At 34.0% G+C, this 23,992-nt stretch overlaps 1 protein-coding gene across 1 annotated transcript in view; it reads left to right on the top strand.

Annotated features, from left to right (window-relative positions):
- KIAA1109 (KIAA1109 ortholog) overlaps positions 1-23,992 on the top strand; it is a 176,047-nt gene that overhangs the window by 6,681 nt on the left and 145,374 nt on the right. Inside the window, exons 3-10 of the mRNA XM_045552328.1 lie at positions 8,879-9,018; positions 10,756-10,872; positions 11,801-11,879; positions 13,254-13,318; positions 16,912-17,098; positions 21,122-21,203; positions 21,595-21,788; positions 23,858-23,937. Coding sequence (XP_045408284.1) covers positions 8,922-9,018; positions 10,756-10,872; positions 11,801-11,879; positions 13,254-13,318; positions 16,912-17,098; positions 21,122-21,203; positions 21,595-21,788; positions 23,858-23,937 — 901 coding nt within the window. The 5' untranslated portion in view covers positions 8,879-8,921. The remainder of the gene's footprint in view (positions 1-8,878; positions 9,019-10,755; positions 10,873-11,800; positions 11,880-13,253; positions 13,319-16,911; positions 17,099-21,121; positions 21,204-21,594; positions 21,789-23,857; positions 23,938-23,992) is intronic.

Here is a 23,992-nt window from a genome sequence, read left to right as displayed (position 1 = left end):
TTCCTTCATTTTATTATATTTGGAATTGGGTTATTAAAATGTTGAATATCCTCTTTACTGTTTTTGGTTGTTGTTGTTGGCTTGGAATACTGTGTTGAGATCTTTTTACTTATTAAACTCCAGCAAATGAGAACCAAATTTTCTTGAGGGTAAAAAAGATCATTGAAGAGTCTCTTTGGTCCTGACTACATTGGAAATACTTGCTTATCTTTGACAATAGCTCACAATTACATACTTTTTATAATGATGCATTTATTTCATTCATTTATGGAACAAATATTTATTGAGAGACTACTATATGCTGAGAACTTTGTTGGGTATTGCACACTTAAATGAAAAGAACAAGCCCATCATTAAGAAGCAGCTGTTAAGTGGGGGAGATAGATTTCTAAACTGATAATTATAATACAGTGTGATAAGTGCTAAGATATGGGTAGTCATCCAAACAGCATTATTCAGCATCTTCTATATTGTCAGACATTCTATTAAAGATCATTATAAATATTCCAAATCTTATTCTTAATACTCAAAATTTTTTAGCTGGATGGTAGAATTTTTAAGCTCAATAAATATTTATTGAATGAATAAGCAAAAAAAGTGGTTGTATGTTATATTGCACTGTCTTACTGTGTTGCTCCAAATAATCAAAATCAAATAGATACTTTCCCATGACAATGCCAGGGTAAGCTATGGCTCTTCATAGCTAGGTCTTCTCAAGTCATAAGTAGCATTATGCAGACATATTTCAGTTTAAGCCTGAAAACCTCATTTCCCCCAATTCTGTTCAATTTATGTAGTGATAATTGTTTTAGAGGAGCAGTGTAGCCCTGGGAGGGGATTAACCAGGGGGCTGAACTCTCTTGAGGATCTGTGGGGGCAGGCGCAGATGAGGGTGGAAGGAATCTTCATCAACCAGTTCCTCCCAACTCCCTTTTTTGAGTTAATCAAATAATTCTCTCCGAAGTGAGATAGAGTTGGGGATTTTTGGGGTAAGCTGTGGTGATGAAGGACCTCTCACCCATATTTCCTTTCAGCTACCACCCTGTGGCCATCTTTCTACTAGCTGTTATTAACACAATTTAAACATTAAGAAAAATAGAAGAGGAAAAGGGACAGTAGAAGGTAATGAGGATAGGACCAAAAAAACCTGGGGATAATAAGAAAAAAAAAGATTAAATAGAAGAGGTTTTAAATAAATATGAACTTGACTCATATTTTAAAAATATATAGAAGCAATTACATTCCTTCATCTTTCCATCACAGAATCTCCCTGCATCTGGGTTTAGATAAAGGAAATGTTCCCCTTTCTGTCAAAATCTAGTTCTTGCACATATATATGCTCTGGATTGAAGCGAGATTTTTAAAATCTTAAATTTTGTGTGCTTTAGATTGTATGGTTTCATGGTCTCTTCCAAAGCACAGGTCCATCTTGGGCCGTCTTTCTTTTTTTATTTTTCACTTTTATATTTTTTTAGGGACTCATTCTGTCAGCCAGGCTGTAGTACAGTGGCATGATCACAGCTCACTGAAGCCTCAAAGTCCTGCCTCAAGCAATTCTCCCACCTGGGCCTCCCAAAGCATTGGGATTACAGAGCCACCATGCTGGCCATGGGCCATCTTTCTTGTAAAGAAAATTGTCCTCAGATTTCACAGGACTAGTTATAAATAATAACAAAATAGTGCCTTGGTTTGGGTTTCCCTGGAAGCAAACCCTGGATAAGGATTCAAGGGCAGGTAGTTTATTTGGGAAACAATCACAGGAAACACTGGTAGGAGAATGGGAAAGTAAGAAAGGAAGGGGGGATGTAAGCCAATAAAGGGCATTGTCCTGGCATTTACCACTGTGGACATCTGGAGCTCACTTGCATTGGGGAATTCTTGGGAACCACATAAAATATCCCTCTTGGGTTACTGGGAAAATATTCCAAGCCAAAAGCAAGGAAGATTTGAGTGTTTATCCACCAGCTTTCTAGCCATCATTGACATTAACACTGTAGCATTTCTGGCTTGTCCTTGGAATGCAAGCTGAGCATGTATGTCCCTGCAGTCAGAAAGCAGCCTTCAGCCGAGTGTCACAGATGTTCGTAATGAGCAGTCTTCCTGTGTAGAGGTGAATGCCAACAGTATATGGGCAAAATACGGATAGCATTGGCTGCCAGTAGCAAACATTTATACAGTGTAATATCTATGAAGAACCAGATATTCTAAATGCTTTACATATATGAACTCATCAATTCCCATAATACTACTCTATGATACAGGTCATATTAGTGTCCACCTTTTACACGTGAGGAAATGGAGCAGAGTATTTTACCCACAATTACTTAGTTCTGTAATCTCAGAACTGACATTTGGACTCTGGTACTCTAGTACAGAGTCTATATTTTTAATCCATATAGTGGGCTGCTTCTGGAACAATATAGTCTGAAGCAGGACTTTTTGATTCTATTGTTTTTCCTTGATAACTACCTCCTCTTTCTTCCTTCTCCAGTCTCTTTTGTTTTAGTGTTATCTCCTTCCTTGTTTACCTATGCCCCTCCCAATTCTAGAACATTATAGACATTCCTCCTTCCATTCTAAACTCAAGTCTGTCGTATCAAATAATTCTTGCTAATGTGTTAACTGATATTTCTGAGGTTATATGATGAAGGTTTCTGAATCTGATTTTGCTCAGTGAGTATTTGCATTTTAATTTTTTTTTTTAAATACAAGTATTTAAGAACCATAGAAAGAAAGATGTAATGGTAGAATGACAGATGACCAGGTTGGTAGTTTTGGATTGGAAGACATCTATTCCTCGGTCAGGGTTATAAGGACAGGCCAAGAGATGTGTGCTTGGGCAAGAAAAGCCCCTTTCCTACCTGCCGTTTCCTATCCTCCAGCCATCAATTTCTCTTTTTGCTTTTTAAATTGTTGAAGAATACATACCACTTGTAAAACATTTAAATAGTACCTAAGTGTCAAGTGTAAAAGTGACAGTCCTGCTTCGCTGCTTCTCTCCTTCCCCCCAAGTCTCCCACTGCTCTCCCAGAGGTAAGCACTCTGGAGGCTTTGCTAATGTTTTCGAAGAATAAAAAAATATAGATAGTATATTATGTATAATACATAGATTATACATAATGAATAGATTTTTTAAAAATATAGGTGGAATACTGTACATTTTGCTTCTCAACTTGCCTTTTTCCTGCTAATATTACATACATCCTGGACATGTCCCGTGTCAGCCTATTAGAGCTATCTCATTCTTTTAAAAAGGCTATATATTTTATAGTAAGAGTGTACCATAATTTAACTATTTTCCTGTTAATTGACATTTTTTCCAGTTTCTCAAAATATACAATGCGACAGTGATTATTCTTTAAAAAACATCTTTATGCCTGAAAAAGTATTTCTAAGAAATAGAGTTCTAGAATTGAAACGTCCAAGACAGAAGATAATACATACACATTTATAGTTTTATATTTAGGCTATTAAGTATGAAATGTCCAATTTCCTTAAGTACTGTATTTGACAGTTGGTAGATGTCTCTGATATTTCACTTTGACACTTCTAGTTTTATTTTTCTTGTATGTCCTCAGTCTTTCAAATGCACATTTTGGCTTGTGATTATCTTTCAAATTTTTTGGTGGAGCAATTTTTGTGAAATCATGGATAAGTCAAAAATTCATGTTATTTTCGAATATGAGTTCTATCATGGAACCAGTGTGGAGCAGACAGCTACAAATATCAATGAAGTGTTTGGGAAGGATGTGGCTAATGAACACACAGTGCGTCGGTGCTTTGAGAAGTTCTATTCTGGTGATTTTAATCTTGAAAATGAGCCACATGTGCAACCTGAGATCAATGTGGATAATGATGAGCTGAAAGTTGTAGTGGACGCAAATCCATCTCGACCTACGCATGAATTGGCAACAAGGTTTGACGTTATTATTCCAACACTATTGGGCCATTTGAAACAAATTGGCAAAGTAAAGAAGCTGAATAGATGGGTTCTGCATGAATTAAACGAGTATCAGAAGAGTAATCATCTCAAAGCTTGCCTTTCTTTGCTGTCATGACATAAAGGTGAACTATTTCTACACTGTATTGTTATGTATGATGAAAAATGGATTCTTTTTGGCAGTTGAAAGCATTTGGCACAATGGGTGGATAAAGATGAAGTGCCAAAACACATACAGTCTAAAACTGTATATTCATCAAAAAAAGCTAATGGTGTCTGTTTGGTGGTTCAGCGCTGGTATTATCCACTACAGCTTCATGAAACCTGGTCAGTCAATGACAGCGCATGTCTGCTGCAACCAGTTGGATGAAATGAGGAGGATGCTTGTGATAAGCAGCTGAGATTGGTCAATAGAGACAGGCCAATCCTCTTACAAGACCACATGTCACAAAAAACAATGCTGCTCAAACTACAGAGGCTGGACTTGGAAACTCTGTCATCCACCATGCTCACTAGACCTTGCACCAACTGACTACCACTTCTTCCAGGCTTAGGACCACTTCTTGCAAGGAGAAATACTCAATTCTCAAGAAGCTGTGGAAAACGCCTTTCACAATTTCATCACCACTCGCTCTCTAGGCTTCTTTGCTGCTGGCATATATAAGCTACTGTTAAGACAGCAAAACTGTGTCGATAGTTTAGGCGCATACTTTGATTAATTGTACTGCCTCTTGTTTGGTATACAATAAAGTACATGTTTGATTCAAAATTGGACATTTCATATTTAATGACCTAATAGTATCTGGTAAATTGTTCCTCTCGAAGACTACTATTTTATTCCCATCAACTGTGTATGTGTACCTGTTTTCCCATACCTCTGCCAAAATAGTTGTTTGCAGTCTTTTCATTTATTTTGCTAATGTGTGACAAATGGTGTTTGTCCCTAGTTGCTAGTGATGTGAATTATTTGTGAATTGCTTGTGTATATGTTTTACTCATTTTTCTGTTAGATTATTTGTATTTTTCATATTGATTTGTAGGATTGCCTCCATTTTTGAAAGACCAAATAAAGATCTGGGATTCTGTTTCTAAAAGTTTGTTGATGCAGTATTAGGTATTAGATAATTTTATTTCTTTGTGCCAGTGGGAGAGAAATAAAATAGCTTGAATGTAGTATTTTCTAAGATTTTATGGATAATTCATTTTGGAAAATAATCTTTTTATGGAAAGATGTTTCTTAAAATGGTGTTAGTAGTAGTGGTGATAAATTAGGAACTTTGATAAATCTCTGAGTTGTGTTATGTTTGATTAAGCTACTTAACATTTTCTTGCTTTTCTTTATATATATAACTAAAATAAGTGCCACAATTTCTTTTCTAATGCTAGATAGCAGCTTTGAAATGAATGTCATGGATTTAAGGAAGAATGAAGATGTACATGAAGATAAAATGTAGATCAGTTATTTTCCTGTATAATAGATAAAAATACCATTTAAAATGATAAATTTGAATATAGTGGCTTGTTCAGGGCACTGTCATTGATATTGTGGATATAAAGATGAGTAAAGAATCTATTTTGATCATAATCTCTCAGTAGAGAGAAGCTAGATTAGATTCAAGCTATGTGCATCATTGGCAGGAATATCACAGAAGTGAGGCTGTGTTCTTCTGTTAAGAGGCGCACAGTTTTGATTTATCCTATTACTAATGGTCTTTGCTTTGACCACTTAATTAGCTTGGCTTTCTGAAAGTTCCTTTTTTCCCCTTTTGTCATTAAAATAAGTATTTTGGGGGGCATTATTTTGAGATGATGTGACTATTCTGTTGCTCATCAAAATTTCATTGATTATATTGATATGGACACATAGACTCCTGCTTTATTAAATGGGTTATGATCCATTACTATCGTTTATTTTTATGCTTAAACTGTCTTAGATTTTGCCCACAGGAGCCTATTGAAGCTGGTGTGTGTCCTTTTGACATGTTTCCGTCATTCTTGGAGTACTTCTTTCCTTTCTGGAAATGAGGCTCATCTTTACTTTCTCTGCCAAAGTTATGGAATCAGCCATTTCTTGAAAGGGCTCTGTTTTCTCTTAGTTGAAAATGCTTTTTAGAATCAAAGTTTTGTCATTTTTATTGAAGTATTGCTGCTCTCAGGACCGGTTAGTGAACATAGGCATATACATACATATACAGTACATATATGCATTTACAGTTAAGTTTATTTCTGCATCCACTTACATTGAAAACCATACCTCCAGTTCTTATCCGTCATCACAGCGTTCATTCTAATTTTCTTCCCTTATATATTCTCCAACAGTGAGAAACTTGGCTCCCATTATCCTTGTACATTTACTTACATGATTAACCCCTCTCCCTCATACTCTGCATGGGTCGTCTCCCAGGTGTATACCCTCCTTATCCTGCTCATGCTGCAACACATTACTCAGCTTGCTCTCCTGCATGGAAGCCCTACTTACCTCTTTTGGGTTTGGTGCCTTCTTCTTGGATTCTGACATCCTATGCCCGTCCGCCTTCCTGTGTAGATGCTCTTCTCGCTCCTCAGGCTCTCATTCCTCTCAGCCTCTGAGACCTTAAGCTGGATGCTTCTCCTGCCCTTCTGCCCTCACTGCAGATGCCCTTCTCCTTCCACCCAGGCTTCAGCATCCTGTGTCTGGCTTCTCTGCAAGTGTATTCTCCTCTTCTCTCTCTGGCTTTGACACCCGGAGATACTGCTACTGCTCCACAAGCCTCTCCATCACATGTGATACTTAATTTATCCGTAGCAGGCTCTGATGTCCTGTTCTAGGCCACTGAGACTCTTGTCCCTCTCTTCTCCACTTGCTGATGCATGCCTGAACTGTTCAGGAAGGGTAGAGGAAGAGGAAACAACCAATTTGTTTTTATTCCATCATTTGCTCCATGAAGATTATGCCGTAGATTGTTGTATCAGTCTCCACTTCCTCTCTATTAAGGAATTAGTGAAGCACCACTTAATGTGGCTGAGCATAAAGCCATAGTTGTATTTGGATTCTCTGTGGCCAGCATTGCCTTGATTTGCTTTTTTTAATAGAGAATATCCACTTTGGGGGCTTTATTAAGTCTTGGCCTTTACTTCTGTACTTGCTCAAAATATGTTCTTTTAAATATTGAGCCTTTATCTGTTGATTTCTCCTAAAGGCATTGCGTTAATCTAGTATTTGGGAAAATGTTAAAACTATGTGGTACGAGAGTTTTTTGTCTTTATAGCATGAACACCCTCTTTCTATGTCCTCTTTGACTGTGGGATGTTATGGTGGTGGGTCGTGGTGATTTTGGATGAGGTCCATTTTAGTGGATAGATCACTTCCCCCCGGGGTTTGATTAGAAACAGATTCCCTTTTTATGTGGAGACCTGAATGCCAGAATACATCTCTCATGGAACCACCTGGGAATCGGGCAGTCTTTTCATCCTCAGTGGTGTGCTGGCTAGACATCTGTAAATTGGTAAAAAATAATATGAAATAGGTACACATGTTATTTTCTGATATGACAACCATTATATAATATTTGAATATTTGGTTTTAGATTATAGGTGGTTTTTTCAAAGTATTAATATCTTTTTTTAATTTTTTTCCTTTAAACTATATATATTACAAAGAAATGAAGAGAAATAAAGGAAAACAATCCTATTTTTATTAACCCAGATACTTAACATTTTCTATGTTCTTCATTCCTATCTCACATTTGAGTTTCCATATAGTATCATTTTCTTTCAGCTTAAAAAATAACTTACTTTAACATTTCTTGTGTTAACAGATCTTCTGGTGACAATCTTTTTACTTTTATATAAAAATGTCTTTATTCTACACTTACTCTTTTTTAAAAACCCACTTTATTGAGATATGATTGACATGCAGAAACCTGTAGATATTTAATGTATATAATTCGATGTGTTTGGAGATAAGTACACACCTGTGAAACCATCAAATCATCATCACTACCAATGTCATAAACTTATCCATCACCTCAAAAACTTTCCACCTGCCCCTGTTGTGTTTCCCCTGCCTTTTGTGGTAGGGCACACAAGATCTATCCTCTTAGCAAAGTTTTATGTGTATAATACAGCTCTCTTTGTGCTTAAGTCTAGCTTTTTTCCTCTTTCTAATTTATTATGAGGTAATTTTGTTATAGGTAGGTTGGGTTAGTCATGTGGTACTACTGTATCATCAGAGGAATATTTTTCATGTTTCTTGGATCATACAATACAAACTTTTATTCCTTTTTGTTCATTCTCGGTACATGTAAATATTCATACTCCTCCTGCTAGTGTGTGTGTATATATACACACACATACATATACACATGCACACATTTGTCACGTCTGGTCACAGTTTAATGGTGTATTGTAATTTATCTTGAGCATCTGATAGTAGGAGATGTGCTTACTGTCCAAACTCTACCTAGAGTGCATCTGAACAGGAAGATTATTTTCCTGTGGAATGATGGGAAATACACAGGGGTGGTAGAGGTTAAGAGGGATTTATCAAATTTAATATACAAAAATAATAGTACTAAGTGGTAATTTGGGGGACAATTCTGGATGAATTTGTTTAATGTAGATGGTTAATACTTATTGTTGAGATAGATGTTTTTGATTAAAGAATGATCACATTCCTCTTCTTTTGAGCCCAGAGTATAGTAACTGAACCTTAGTCTGTATTTATATTTATTATGGTGAGATGAGGACATTACAGATGTGATCCATTGTCTTACATTTTTGTAGACTTGTGGACATATTTTCTTGTTGTTTGTTGTATTTTTGCATTCTTTTCATAGAAGGAAACGAAGTGATTTATACTTTTTTTAAAAATTAAATTTACCTTTTTTTCCTCTTACATCATTTTTCTTGCAATTTTATAAATTTCTGATTATGAATTTAATGTTTGACTTCTTTCAGGTCTTTAGAAGCTAACAGAAGCTGTCCTGGAAAAACATTAGTAATGGATCAAAGGAAGAATGACAGTATTGTCCCCAGTATCACTCAATTAGAAGATTTTCTTACAGAACACAATTCCAATGTTGTTTGGCTCCTTGTTGGTAAGTATTAATAGAAAAATTTTCTTCTACTTTATTGTGGTTGTGGGTTTTTTTTCCTTTCTTTTTTAAGAGCTAGGGTCTTGCTGTGTTGCCCAGACTTGTTTCAAACTCCTAAGTTCAAGTGATCCTCCTGCCTCACCCTTCCCTGTGGCTGGGACTACGGGCAGGTGCCACCACAACTTTATTGTGTTTTATGTATGTATTAACAACTGTGAGATTTTAAGCAGTAGTTGACTGAAGTTGGAACACTTACAGTACCATTTATTTATCTTTAGGAAAGAAGATTTTTATGTATGTTTCTTGAATATTTGGTCTAGAAACTCTTTTGGGATGCTCTTTACTTTTTCTTTGGCTGCCTTCTTATCCAACTTTGCGGAGGTGGGACTTTAAACTTAAAACATATAATGACTTATCATCAAAATAATTTTTCAAAATAATTTTTCTGGAAACAATTATTTTTTTGTCTTACTCTCTTGCCTGAACTAGAGTGCTGTGGTATTAGCCTAGCTCACAGCAACCTCAAACTCCTGGGCTCAAGCAATCCTCCTGCCTCAGTCTTCCGAGTATAGCTGGGGCTACAGGCACGAGCCATGATGTCTGCCTAATTTTTTCTGTTTTTAGTTGGCCCAACTAATTTTTTCTATTTTTTTTAGTAGAGACAGTGTCTCGTTCTTGCTCAGACTGGTCTTGAACTCCTGACCTCAAGTGATTCTCCTGCCTCAGCCTCCCAAAGCACTAGGCATGAGCCACCGCGTGAGCCACTGCACCTGGCCTAGAAATCATTTTTATGGATAAATCATTGCACTTGCTACATCAAAGCTGTTACCATCAATCTAAGCTGTCCTGAGAAATGTATTTTATTTTGATTCTCAGTGACTGTTTTGTTTTATCTATATTACATAATTTTTTAAAAAGTTAAGGACTTAATGTGCTGTTGTTAAAAGGTTACATGTTTAGTTGTTTCACATTACTTTTTCATAATTTAGAAGTAGTTATGCTTTTAAAAAGGATCAGTAAGGGAAAATATATTGTCAAAACAAGTGTTTTCTTTCTCGTGTTTTGCCTCATGTATATTTATGAACTAGGTTCTTTTGGAATATTAATTTTATAGATGACTATAAACTTTTCATGGCAAATAGTTAAATTTAGAATATAATTTACTGTAGCATATTCAGTGATCTTCAAAAGTAGGTTATTGTCTTATCAATTACAGCAAAATATCTAGTATCAGGTAGCCTATTTAATATGCCTTTAGACTAAAATTCCAACTTCTATTACTTTTCTAAAGCAAAGATTGCTGATTTAACAAGCAATGACTTTTCTCTGATTTAAAAAATCATCAGTTTTCTTTGTTTTCAAGTGGCTGTAGCCTGTTTCAGCAGATAGCTTGGGGATGAACTTGTGTATGAGTTTTTGGCCTAATATAGGTGACTGTGTTTCACAATATTCAGAAATATAGGCTTTCTCCTCCAAGAATGTCTTTACATTGTTTAGTAACTAAAACAGTGCAAAGCAGTGAAAAAGGAAACAGAAAAAAGGAAAGCAGACTTGAAAACATTGCTCTAATTGATCTGATTGGAATTTATGGTTTTCTGGATAATAAATGAAGAGAAGGAGGAAAGCTGGATATAGTGTAATCAACTTCTGGTTTTAAAATTCCAAGTACTAAATTATAAGAGGACAGATTACCATATAGAAATAAATCCTGTCATTTCTGAATTTATTTTCTCCCAACAGCTACCATTTTGTCCTGTGGATGGATTATTTATCTCACATATTATAATTCTCGGAATGTTGGTCTTATTTTAACACTGGTTCTTAACAGATTATACAAGCATGGCTATATCCATATTGGTAAGTTTGAGTTACACTGAATTTTTTTCTTCCACATAATCTTGACATGTTGTTTTAGTCTATTTTCTGTTGCTATAACTGAATACCTGAGACTAGTTAATTTATAAAGAAAAGGAACTTATTTCTTATATTTCTGGAGGCTGGGAAGTCCAAGGTTGAGGGGGCACATCTAGTGAGTGCCTTCTTGCTGGTGAAGATTGTCCATAGAGTCCTGAGTTGGCACAGGGCGTGGTGTGGTGAGGGGGCTAAGCGTGCTTGCTCAGATCTCTTTCTCCTAATGCCCCACCTTCGTGACCTTATTTAATTCTAATTACTTCCCAAAGGTCTCACCTCTTAAATACCATAGTCAGATTTCCCACCCACTTATAAGTAAGTTTTATAATATTACTTATAACTGGGACGTTTGCAGATAGATAGGAGAATGTATTAGGAAGCTCTGTGCTTTGGAAAACCCTAAACCAGTGGGAAAAAGCAGGGGAGAGATGACTGGGTAGAACCATTCTAACCTGCCTTATAGTTGAATACCTCTTAGTGGACATAATAAAACTTCTCTCAGACATAGGTAGTCTTCTGTTAATTTGAGACAATGGCTAGTTTTTGTAGTCACCCAAATTAATGGAGAAAAGTGGTGAATTAGTCACTACTTTGAGTTAAATGCTGTGCATAAGTGAGAGCATTATCCACATGAAGCCCCTAGTTAAACTAATGTCTTCATATAGTTATTTAAAAGCTCAGTCCATATGAGCTTTTTTTTTTGGTTATATTGGGGAAAGAATGATGGAAAATTAGGCGTAGGGATATCAGAAAGAGAATGGGAAGAGATAATTTAATTATTGAATAAATTGAATGCTACGATTATTTTAAGCTTTAAGGGCTCTACTATACATTAAAACAATTGCTGTTTTGTTTTGTTTTTTTCCTACAATAGGTTCCTTCTCTTTCTCTGTTCTTTCTGGAAAAGTCATGGTTCGTGAAATCTATTACATTACAGAAGACATGTCTATCAGGTGACAAAATAAATAAATAAAAAAGGACTCCTCTTAAACACACTTTTGAAATATTGTAAAAATGTTCTGATTATGACATTTTATTTAATATGACTTGCTTCTTCTAATAAAGCCATAAATCAAAAGCATTTTTTTTTCAGTAAATCATACTTGGTGATTTGATGTTTTAAAATGTTTTTATGAGTGGATTAATTTAGCTAAGGATTAGACTGGTAAAAAGTTTATGAAATAGCAATTTATAGAAATTAATCTCATTTCATTTCTGGATGGAAAATTGAACCATTAAATTACCTGACCATTTCTGTCATAGAGTTTATGGTGGTCATTTGTTATGTATAACAAGGTTCAGGGATGTTGCTAGCCCTCATCTAGTAGATCCTTATTAGAGATAATAAATTTATGGAATTGTTTACCATCTGTTAGCAACTCTAATTTTACTCTAAGAAGGGAAAACAAATCTGAATATAATAAGAAATGATGTTTCAAGTGTTTCTTCTGTAAGCCTTGAAAGAAAAGCTCACTCTATTTTTGTGCTTTTCTTAAAACTTGTGACTTAGATAGAATTTCAGTTTTGAATTAATTGAGAGATGTTAAGGTTTGGCAACACTTGTACCTCACTTAAAACTATAGGTGGCAACTTCTAAACTAGTCTAAAATTATTTCCAAGTCAAAAGTAAAAAATCGAAGTTAAGAGACTATAAGTCCCTCTTTCTGGGGTACGAGGTGATAGAGCATTTACAGAAAGGAAGAAATATGTTTTTTTGTTTTTTTTTTTTTGAGACAGGAGCTCACTCTATTACCCAGGGTCTTGAACTGGCCTCAAGTGGTGCTCTTGCCTCGTTCTTCCAAAGTGCTGGGATTACAGTCATGAACCACTGCGCCTGGCCAGAATATCTTTTAAAATTTTCTTTTAGTATGCTAACATCCCCCTTTCAAGATTTGGCTTATTGTTTGTATAATTTTTATGTTTTAAAAACTATCATTTACAGAGGAAAAATTTCACTGTTAGCACTTCATTTTCCTGTTAAATGTCATCTATCATTACATTTTACCTAATTAGGCAAATCTAATATTTCAAGACAACATGTTATACATGATAACTATATACAATCTCTATTTGTCAACTAAAAAATAAACTAAAAAAGAATCTAATTTAAAGCTATGCAAAGTCTTTTTTCCTTTTTCAACTAGAAGATTGTGAAACATACTTTATAACTCTTTGTTCTCAAAAATGTGCATTTGTGTATGCTAGTGTCCTTTTGACAATTTTCTGTATTTCCTTATTGACTATCCATTGTCTGCCTTTTATAATGACTAAGAAATGAGTTAAGTAAATTATTACTTAAGTTCTCATTTTGTAATCTACCTTGTTAGAATTCAAGATGGATTTATCATTTTTCGGTGGTGGAAAATGTATAACCCAAAGCAGAAGCAACATGGTGAGTTTTCATTTTTTCATGTGTTTAAAATGTTCAATTATATAATGAAATTTTCATTTATGGGTATTTAAATGTTTCACATTTTAGTGTAGATATTTTTGAAAGTTCTGGAGTTTACAAAATTGTGATTTTATCACTGCTTGGTTAAAAATCAATTTTTTTATGGACTCAATTATTATTTGGTGTTGTTTCTTTTTGATATCATTCCCTTGTCCCACATAGCTTTTTCCTCTCTTATGTAATATATGATATACTCTTCCTTGAAGAGACTGGCATGAATGGGTTAGTATTTGGTGTTTGTAGAATTAAGGAAATCAGAATGATTAGAAATTAAAATAACAGGCAGATTTCATGTCTGGGAAAAGTATTCTAACAGCTAGAATTATTCATTAGATAAGTTTGAGCAGAGGCTAAGTTTTATCATATGACAGAATATTCTGAGGGAGTTTGAAATAGGCCTTTTGCAGTTTCTCATCTGTGATTTAGAATGGCAGTGTGTTACTAACAGCCTCCAGTTTGTGATTTTTGAATATTAGTTGTTAAACCAGCATTTATACCTCTTTTCTTAACACGTGCTATAAGCATTACCAAGGGAAAAAATTGTTCTCAGGTATTCAATATGTTAATTCCTTGAGACTCTTTTAAGTTTGGCCTTTTCATAAATATGAATAAATTATGAATTTTAGTCACATTCCTACCCTATTATCCAATGCTAAATTTGTGAAGGAAGTAGTCTTCATTATTTTTTATATTTTATTTGGCTGTAAGCCTTAAAGCTGGCATTTAAATAAAGACACCTTACTTGTTTATGCTGCAGACATGGCTAAAAGTTATACCTAAGAGCCAAGTCCTTTTCTATCCTGGCATTTGACATAGTCACTCAACTTTGAGCAGGCCCAATATTTCTACCTCCAATTTCATTTATAAAGTCCATCTAGTTTGTTCCTTAGAGAAATTTACTTTAGGAGCATATTTTCCCCTACATGTCATGCTTCTATTAATGTTGCAATCTATTTGTTAAATGATTTGCTCTTTTTTTCCTTACATGTTTAGTTAACATAAGCTATATTATTAACAAGATTACAGTGGAGCTGAAACAAAAAATACTCTTTTTGTATATAGCTGGTTTATGATTTAAAAGCAAAATATCTCTGTATATTTATGTTGGAAATTTTATTCTAAATTATTTTTAGTGTTTGGGATGTTCATGTGAACAGATGAAGCTGTAGTTGGGGGCAGTGAAGTTGGGAAGTAGAGGAGGCCCATTTGACCTAATACCGCCTGCCCCATGCTGTTTACCCCAGGATTCCAGGGGACAGAGTATGGAAATAATTCATCTTCTCAGAACCTCTCATCAATTTAGAAATAACTAATGCTTTCAAAACCTCTCATTTTGCAGATGATGAAACAAAAATTCCAATGATTGTAACATGTAGAGCCAGAATAAAAACCTAGATCTGGTAACTTCCCATCTAGTGCTCTGTATGTTATAAAACAGATTTGTCAAATGTGGCCCAAATGAGTCCTTGGAAATTCCTATAAATACTGATTGCAGCTTATGGGAGGAATGAAGACATTTGCAATATTCAGAGGCAACTGAAAGTTTTAAAGCTAAGCCTAATGGGATTGCCCCTTTAGAATTTTCTTAGAAATGCGGTCTTGCAGACTAGAATCTTAAATTGTTTACAACTTTTTTTTTTTTTGAGGGAAGTAGTTACTTCATTTTGTCATGAAATGTTACATCTCCTTAAAGTGAATTGCACATCACCAGAATATATACATGAAGTCAAGAGTAATTGACCTAAGTCTTTCATGAAAGAAGTAGTTTTTGATAAGAACTGTTATTTGACAGATATTTATTTAGAATTCACTTTATTGATCATTGTGTTAAGCTGGGATTAAAAAAAAGGGAAATGGGTGCTACTTAAACCTATTTGGTGGAACAGATGGATGTAAACAAGCACAGTTAAAGGATAGAGGGGGCAGTGATGTAGGTTAAGGAAAAATACTGAGAACCATCCTCAAAATTTCTAACTTTGATATGAACCACTTGGTATGGTTCCAACAGAGTCATGGTTTGATGATGTTTAGAGTTCTGGCCATTTGTCAGGAGACCGAATGGTACATGGAGGGCTGTTTTGAGTACCCCATTCCTTAAGTGGCCTGCATGTTGATGACAGTGAGTCGGATTATGTCAGACAGATGTGGAGTGGAAAGGAGGGTAGCTCCAAAGTACTCTTCTGGCCTCTTTTCTAAAAGTTCAGGAGAAGAATATCACCAGTGCAGACTTACTTTCATAATGAGGAAGGAGCATTTGCCTACCTTATAATGACATGACTTAGTGCTTATTTCTTAAACTGGATTTTAAAAATTGGATAGTATAACAATAAGGAGTAAGCCTTTTTTTATAGACACCCTATGGTTTTATAGTTCCTAATTTAAACATTTTATATTTCCTCCTTTTGGAAAAAACCTGCATGCTACAAGCCACCATATGCACAGACCACACAGTTGGGTCAGCGCTTTTGCAGCCTTTGAGGTGAATTACAAGAGTCTAGCCATTATCACGCTCCTGAGTTATTTTGAAATGGGTGTTTTGTTTTTTTTTTGTACATTTTGGCTACAGTATTGATGGTAGAATATAATATAATATGGATCATCTCTACTTCTGTATTTATTTAATTATTACTAGACCTCAACAGTCATCTTTTTTCCCTTCCATGTCTCTTTGCCTGTAGGCTATACTGTATGTAGTCATGCACTTTGTATTAATATATTAGAAATCTACAGATCTATTTTGTACTTTTTATACTATTGGATACTTACAATCAAAACTTTTACTAGGGTATTGAATAAATATAGTCTTATTAGAAAATAAAAAAAAAGAAAACGCATGCATGATTTCCTTTGGTAACAGAAGAAAAGCACTTGCTGGGGTACCTTTCTTCTTCTAACACTCTTTGGTTGACATGTGATGCACTGATTTAGATTATTTCCTCAATAGAAACAAGTGCCCCACCCACACTTTATAGATGGAGTCATTAATTACTGTTGATATTTATATGTAATATAATTATGTCTTTTATTTGAGAAGATCGTTTGAAGTCTACAGTTCATAAAACCTTTGTAGTAGTATGTAGTTTTAAACAAAAATTAGTGTTTATGAGAAATTCTAGTTTCTATGATGCAGAAGTTTAATACTAATGTAACATTTAAATGCATCATACTTTAAACACTTTAATATGTATATTTTAGTATAAAATCATAGTTATATTACAGTTTTACTTTTGCTCTGTACATGTCACTTTACTGTTCTTAGCATGAAAATCTTTAAATTTTGTCAGTATATAACTAGAATCGAGAAATTCAGGTTGTTTTTAGAGTGCTAAATTGAAATATAACAGTGACTTCAGCTTTTTTCTTTCTTTTGCCAGTGTTTTGTGTTTATTTTATTATACTTCTCTATATCATAGAATTCTCTTTTAAAGTACATCATTTGAATTATTTAACTGTGCAAAAAGTTTTGACTAAAAACTTTGACTAAAGTTCATAAAAAGTTGAGTGAAAACTTTTTTTGTAATTGGTGTCTTTAGATCCAAAGGCGGAAACCAGGTTATACATCACAGTCAATGACTTTGAGTTTCATGTATATAATCGTTCGGATCTTTATGGACGCCTTCAAGAATTGTTTGGTTTGGAGCCAACAATAATTCCACCCAAGAAAGAGGATGATAAAACACGGGAAAATGGAAGAACAAGAACCCAGTCCAAAATTGAAAGGTTCCATGGCTTACTTGAGTTTTATTAATCTCTAGCATTTAAACATTTGCCTTTTTTAGAATATCATTGAGACTATTCAGCCAAATGCAGACTAATCTTTCTTTATAAATTAATTAAAACCTTTTAGCTACAAAATAATTATATTCTTTATAAAAATTCCGTATAGATATTATATTGTATATAAAAATATAGAATTTTTTTAAAAATTCAAATAATATAGAATATGTATTCTAAAAAAGTCTGGCTCCCCCAGTCATTGGTCCTACTTCCCTCCATGTTAATATAATAACTATTGTCATCAGTTTTGTTTTTATCCTTTTGAATGCATGCACATAAATATATACATATGTACACATATTTAAGGTACATATCCAAATGTAAGATTTTATTTTGTATGTTTCTAAATATATATGGCCTCATGTTTGCTTTTTATGTAGCAATATGTCATTGAAATCTTCTGTATATATAGGTCTCCCTCATTTTTAAAAATATTTTGTAACAGGGTCAGCAGACTTGGACCTACGGGCTAAATCTATTAATAGTCTACCACTTGTTTTATTGATAATGTTTTATTGTGATATAGCTACACCCATTTATTTATATTAATATGTTGTTATGGCTGCTTTTGGCTATAGTAGCAAAGTAGTTGAGACAGAGACCATATGGGCAATAAAGCCTAAAAAATGTGCTGTCTAGTCCTTTACAGAAAATGTTTGCTGACTCCTGGTGTAGAATAAATGAGAAAGAGCTGAAGACAGTTTGTTGAGATACAATGCTGGTGGCCAAAGTGGGCCCCAGGGAGTTGAGAAAGGACTGTGAGGGAAAGTATAAGAGATGCCATGAAGAAGATGAGCTTACTGATAGAGATTATCTGTAGTGGTTGGGTGGAGAAAGGATAGACAAAAGAAATTACAGTAGGGCTAGAGGGAGTTGAGTTTTAGACCTTGCATTGAATTTGGAGTGACTAAAAGATATCCAGATGAAAATATTCTGCTGTCAGTTAAAGATGTGAAGCTCTCAGGAAAAGAGGTAAAAATTTTAGATATTGACTTGGAAATTACCTTTTTTGAAATTTTAATGATACTGGAATTATACATTTTACTCTTAGAACTTAATAAGTAGTGTAAGCATTCTGACATGTTTTGTAGTGTTGATAACTGTATTTTTAATGGTTAGATAACATTCATCAAGTGATTTACCAAAGTTTAAGTAACTATTCTGACCTTGATGACTGTATTTCATGCTTAAAAATGATGTAGTATGGGTCAAAGGGTAAAAACTTGCAGTGTAGGATGAGTAGGTCTAAAGAGCTAATGTACGGCATGAGTACTATAGTTAATAATACAGTAGTCCTCCCCTTATTTGCAAGGGATATGTTCTGAGACCCCCAGTGGATGCCCGAAACTGCAGATAGTACCGGGCCCTATATATACTATGTTTTTTACTATACAGATATACCTATGATGAAGTTTAATTTATACATTAGGTGCAGTAAGAGGTTAACAATAAATAATAAAATAGAATGATATGACAATCAACCTGATAACTGAGATGAGTACTCAGTGACTAATGAGTGGTAGTGTATAATACGTGGATATGGTGGTATGGAGCAGGTTGGTGTGAGATTTTATCAGGCGACTCAGAATGTCATGCAATTTAAAACCCCCGAATTGTTTACTGGAATCTTTTATTTGATATTATTGAACTGTGGTTGTTCATGGGTAATTGAAATTGTGAAAAGTGAAACTGAGATAAGGGAAGACTACTGTATTGCATTGGATACTGAAAGTTTGCTAAGAGTAGATTTTAGGTGCTCTTACCACCAAAAAGAAAAAAAAAATTTAACAATGAAAGGTGATGGATATGTTGATTTGCTTTACTGTAATAATCATTTCACTGTGTATATGTATATCAAAACATCGTGTTGTACGCCTTAAATATACTCGATAGAAAGTAACTTAATTATAAAAACCTTTATAAGAGACAAAAAGGAAAATAAAATAAGTTTTGTTTGCCCTAAAAATAATGATGCACTATGGCACATCTCTTGCATATATGGTTGACAGTGCAATAGTGCAAGAGAGAATGGGCAGACAGAAAGTTAAAAGAATAACTATCAAAAAAACAAAGAAAAAGTTTTAAGAAGGCGGTGATAAAGTAATGTCCTTTATTATAGAATGCAGAGAAAACCAAATCTTAAGGCAATTAGATTTGACTATTAGGAGATCCTTGGAGAGTACTTTTGTAGAGTGGTAGGGAAGAATGCTTAAATAAAATGACTTTAAGACTAAGTTAGTGCTGAGGAAATGGTAGGTCATAGTTTAAATTCCCTTTCCCTCTTCCCTTAGCCCTATGATTTATAGAAAAATGAAATTGAAGTGTTTACTCTAGGAGTTAGTAAATCAAGGAAGTGGTTTGTTCTTCATGTGTGTGCTTGTTAATGTGAAGGGTAGGTCCAATCATGTTGATTGATGGAGGAAGTATTTGAGGCAAAGGAACCAAGCAGAAGTTGAAGAGGATACCTCTTTCTAAGAGGGGAGAGAACGCTGGCATAGAAATACATTGACATGATGAACTATCAAGTTGTTGGATGTGGAGAAAGGAGAACCCTTACATACTGTTGGTGGGAATGTTAATTAGTACAGCCATTATGAAAATCAGTATGGAGTTTCCTCAAAAAATTAAAAATAGAACTACCGTATGCTCTAGCAATCCTAGGAAATGAAATCATTATGTCGAAGAGATATCTGCACTCCATATTCATTGCAGCACTATTCACAGTAGCCAAGATATGAAATCAACTTAAGTGCCCATCAACAGACAAATGGATAAAGCAAATGTGGTATATATGCACAACAAAATACTATTTAGCTTTAAAAAAGAAGGAAATTCTGTCATTTACAACAACATGAATGAAGTAAAATAAGCCAGACACAGAAAGAGAATGCCACATGTTCTCACTTTTATGTGGAATCTAAAAAAAGTTGAACTCATAGAATTAGAGTAGAATGGTGGTTACGATGGACTAGGGATGGCGGGAGGTGGTTAGGGAGATGTTGGTCAAAGGATATCAGATTATTCAGTTAGAATTATTTCAGTTGGACAGGAGGAAGGAGAGATCTATTATACAACATGGCGACTCTAGTTAATAACAATATCTTGCTTTCTTGAAAATTGCTAATAGAGTACATTTTAAGTATGTTCACCACACAAAAATAAATATGTGAGTTAATGTGTATGTTAATTAGCTCGATTTAGCCATTCCGTTAAAAAAAGAAGAAAAGAGAATCCAAATTTCTAACTGTGGTAGGGATCATACTGAGTCAGGAAACCTGGGAGAAAGAAGAGTAAGTAGAAGTAGTGAGGTAAACCTTAATGGAGACGGCCTCAGAAGTGTGATTTAGGAGGCATCTGGTTATTGAAGAGATATGCCTTGCTTTTCATCTGAAATATTTAGTGAATTGTTGTGAAATTTTCATTTCTTAAAATTTGTGTATGGCCAATTTTCTTACTCTTGGCCTAATGTTTTCATTTTTTTGAGAGGAAATTAATTTGGCTCAAGGCAGTAGGGGGTGGGAAGGAAGGGTATCAACTGGCTTGTTTTCACAAGTGCATAAAACAGTAGAAAACATCAGAGTGACTTATACCTTGATCATTTGTGTCTTAATAATAACTTGCTGTCTTGTAAAATGTCCTGTGGTAATCTAATAGGTGTGATGGTAGATGTAATGACAGCATATCATACTTTTGTGGTTTTCTCGTTAAAACTTGTCATTCTAAAAACATAGTTTTGTTATTATAGCTTGTCCATCGAAAAATTGGTATGATAGAATGCATTCCAAAAGACATATTTAGGAATATTAGTATTTGCTCAGATGATCATTGTTTTGTTTACTGGAGTAGCCACTAGAGGTATTTGGAAAGGTACATCTGGTATTAATGTTTATTATGAGGAAGTAAACTGTGTCCTCAGGTATTAAAGTTAAATTTTTATTCATGTCGGTTTTATTTTTTCTTGTCAAGAGTTAAAGTAAAAACAGAATCTCAAGACCCCACATCTTCATGGAGATCACTTATTCCAGTCATAAAGGTCAATGTGAGCACAGTAAGTAAATTCTACTGCAATTACTGTTTGGTGGATTACTAATATAGAACTTTTAATTTTTGTAAATATAATTTTCATGTAGGAAAAGAAATTTTGTGCAGTTTTTTAGTTTCTGTAAGGTGTGAAAGAATTATTTTAACATCAATACTATTTTAAGGCAAATTTATTAGACCTTAAAGACTTTTTATTCACAAGTGTTTAAATTTCTGTAAATACTTTAAATTTCTTTAAATATTGGTCTAAATTGACCAGTGGAATAATTTAAATAACATGTAGTGCCAAAGTGGAATCATTTAGTTGTTGTTTGAAAATTTTTGTTATTGGGTCAGCTAAGGAAAACAATACGGCCAGAATAACATGGTATAATAACTCTTCCATTCTGTTTTTTTAGGGACGTTTGGCTTTTGGGAATCATTACCAACCTCAAACTCTGTGCATCAACTTTGATGATGCTTTCTTAACTTACACTACCAAACCACCTTCAAGTCATCTTGACCAATTTATGCATATTGTGAAAGGAAAACTTGAAAATGTTCGAGTCATGCTTGTTCCTAGTCCAAGATATGTTGGTCTTCAAAATGATGAGTAAGAAAGTCTTATAAAAATAATAAATAACTTCTTTATAGATAATATAGATATCAGCTAGAATCTTTATCATCCTTTCAATTTCTTTGCTACAAGTTGTGCAATAAGTAGGTATATGTGTCTATTAAAGCAGTTAACGGCAGAGTACTGCTTTATACTATAAATGGACATGCTGTCCAGTGATAAACTAAGTATTTTCCTGTATGATTGTAACTATAATATTTCTATCTTCTTCTCCTTTTACTTTGGCAATTTATTTTGGACAGTTAGGCCCTGATGTTTCTATGTTAGGAAATACAGGTTATAGGTGGGTTTTTGTTTCTGGAAGGCATGAATAAATAGTAAATTGAACAGATTCGTTATAGTACAGTACCATTTTGAGTTAATGAAAGTTGAAAATTGAATAAAAATTACTCTTGGAAAATTGGTAAAGTTAGGATGGTACAGTTTTGAGAACCACTTGACATTTCTTTAACTCACAAACTGTCAGTTTTCTGTTTAACTTTCCAGATTTTTTTTTCCTTCAGTGAAGTAGCTGCTTGTATTGAGAAAACATATTGTAGAAATGATGCACATTAGACTTACCTCAGTGTGTTGGGAGGGTCACACAGGAGTAGACTGGGACCCTGAGGGAACAGCAGATTCATAACTCCTATCTGACACCAGGACACACATCCATGAGTGAGATGATTGCTCTTGCGATCTTTATGTTTTTTCCTCACTCTTTTTTTTTTTCCTTTGTGAAGGACACTCTGTGGTTGAATTTGTGTAATTTAAGTTTTCATATGGGGAGTTTGCAGTTTAACATCTCAACTTTTATATTGTTTAGGCAATATAAAGTCTTATGAGGTTATGAGAAGCAAGATTATTCCTTTGTGGTTCTAACTCTTGGTTAGCTTGCTATTAGTTATTCCACAGCTTGGCTAGAATGATAGAGTTTTTCCTTCTCGAGTACCATGGTGGCTGTGGGTCTACCTGGCCTCACTCTTTAAGATCATGGACTTCGTTCGTTAAGCATCTTCTGGAATGTGGACTGTGCACACAATTCTGTATTTATGGGTAAAGGTATAATACTGAATATGGAATTTTTTGAACATTATTAGAGAATATGGTGAAAAAGTGTCTTGCTGTTAATGATTTGTGTAAAAAGATTTAAAATTGTTATTCTCCATTCTTCAAAAGTAAGTATGGAGATTAAATGATGAGATTAAACTTCAGCCTTTGTGATTTAATACATGATTTTAAAAATTGCTGAGTTTGTGTTTGCTATATTATTAATGACTGAGAAGTTAATTTTGTTGTGGAAGAAGATATTGTGGTGTATGACAAAGAGAAAAATTGTTAAAGTAAGTAAAGATTAGTAGCTTATGGGAAATTAATTGATGTTAGAAAAACCATTCCAGAGTTAGAGTTCAAGATATTTGCTCTAAATTTATTTCAAGTTGATTAAATGTTCTTTGAAATAGGTGGTATAAAGTTGTTAAAGATAAAAATGAAATATTTTTTATTTAATGTTTCTGAATGATTACACTTTATTATACAGATAGATAAAATTATTTAAAGTGTTATTTATATAAAATGGCTGAATTTTAATTTTAATTTTATTGTAAATGCAGAATATGATTATTCTGTGCCAATGATCATTGTTCTATAGTATTTAAACATTGTTTTAAATTGATTTCTGGGTGGACACCCTTTTCAGCCTCCACCCATCTGCACCTAGATGTTCAAAATAAACAGCAATTAAAAGAAAAAAAACTGATTTCTGTCACTTAGCACTGAAAATGAAAAATATAAAACCAAAATTATTTTTCTTCCTGAACTAATTTAATGATCAATATTTAGTATAATTTTATTAGTGTAATATATTATACTATAGGATATCACTATGGAACAATTAGGATGATTACTTACGTGAAAGATGTTTTTTCCCTTTTCAAGATGCTACTTGTGATGTGCTTTTTTAGTTTTTTTTTCCTTTTTGTTTTCACCTATTCTATTAACTAGGATACAGAACATTTTATATTCTAGAGATGTGTTTAGTTTGCTTTCCCTTCATCTTCTTGCAGACCACCAAGATTAATGGGAGAAGGTTTTGTGGTGATGCAGTCAAATGATGTTGACATCTACTACTACATGGATGAGCCAGGTATTGTGTTTTTGAAAGTATGTTTCATAGCTGCAATTCTGTTTCTTCTATGAAA

Source organism: Lemur catta, chromosome 5 (genome assembly GCF_020740605.2).
Source record: "Lemur catta isolate mLemCat1 chromosome 5, mLemCat1.pri, whole genome shotgun sequence".
NCBI lineage: Eukaryota > Metazoa > Chordata > Mammalia > Primates > Lemuridae > Lemur > Lemur catta.
The sequence above is the reverse complement of the archived record's forward strand: the minus strand, read 5'-3'. Positions and strand labels throughout refer to the sequence as shown.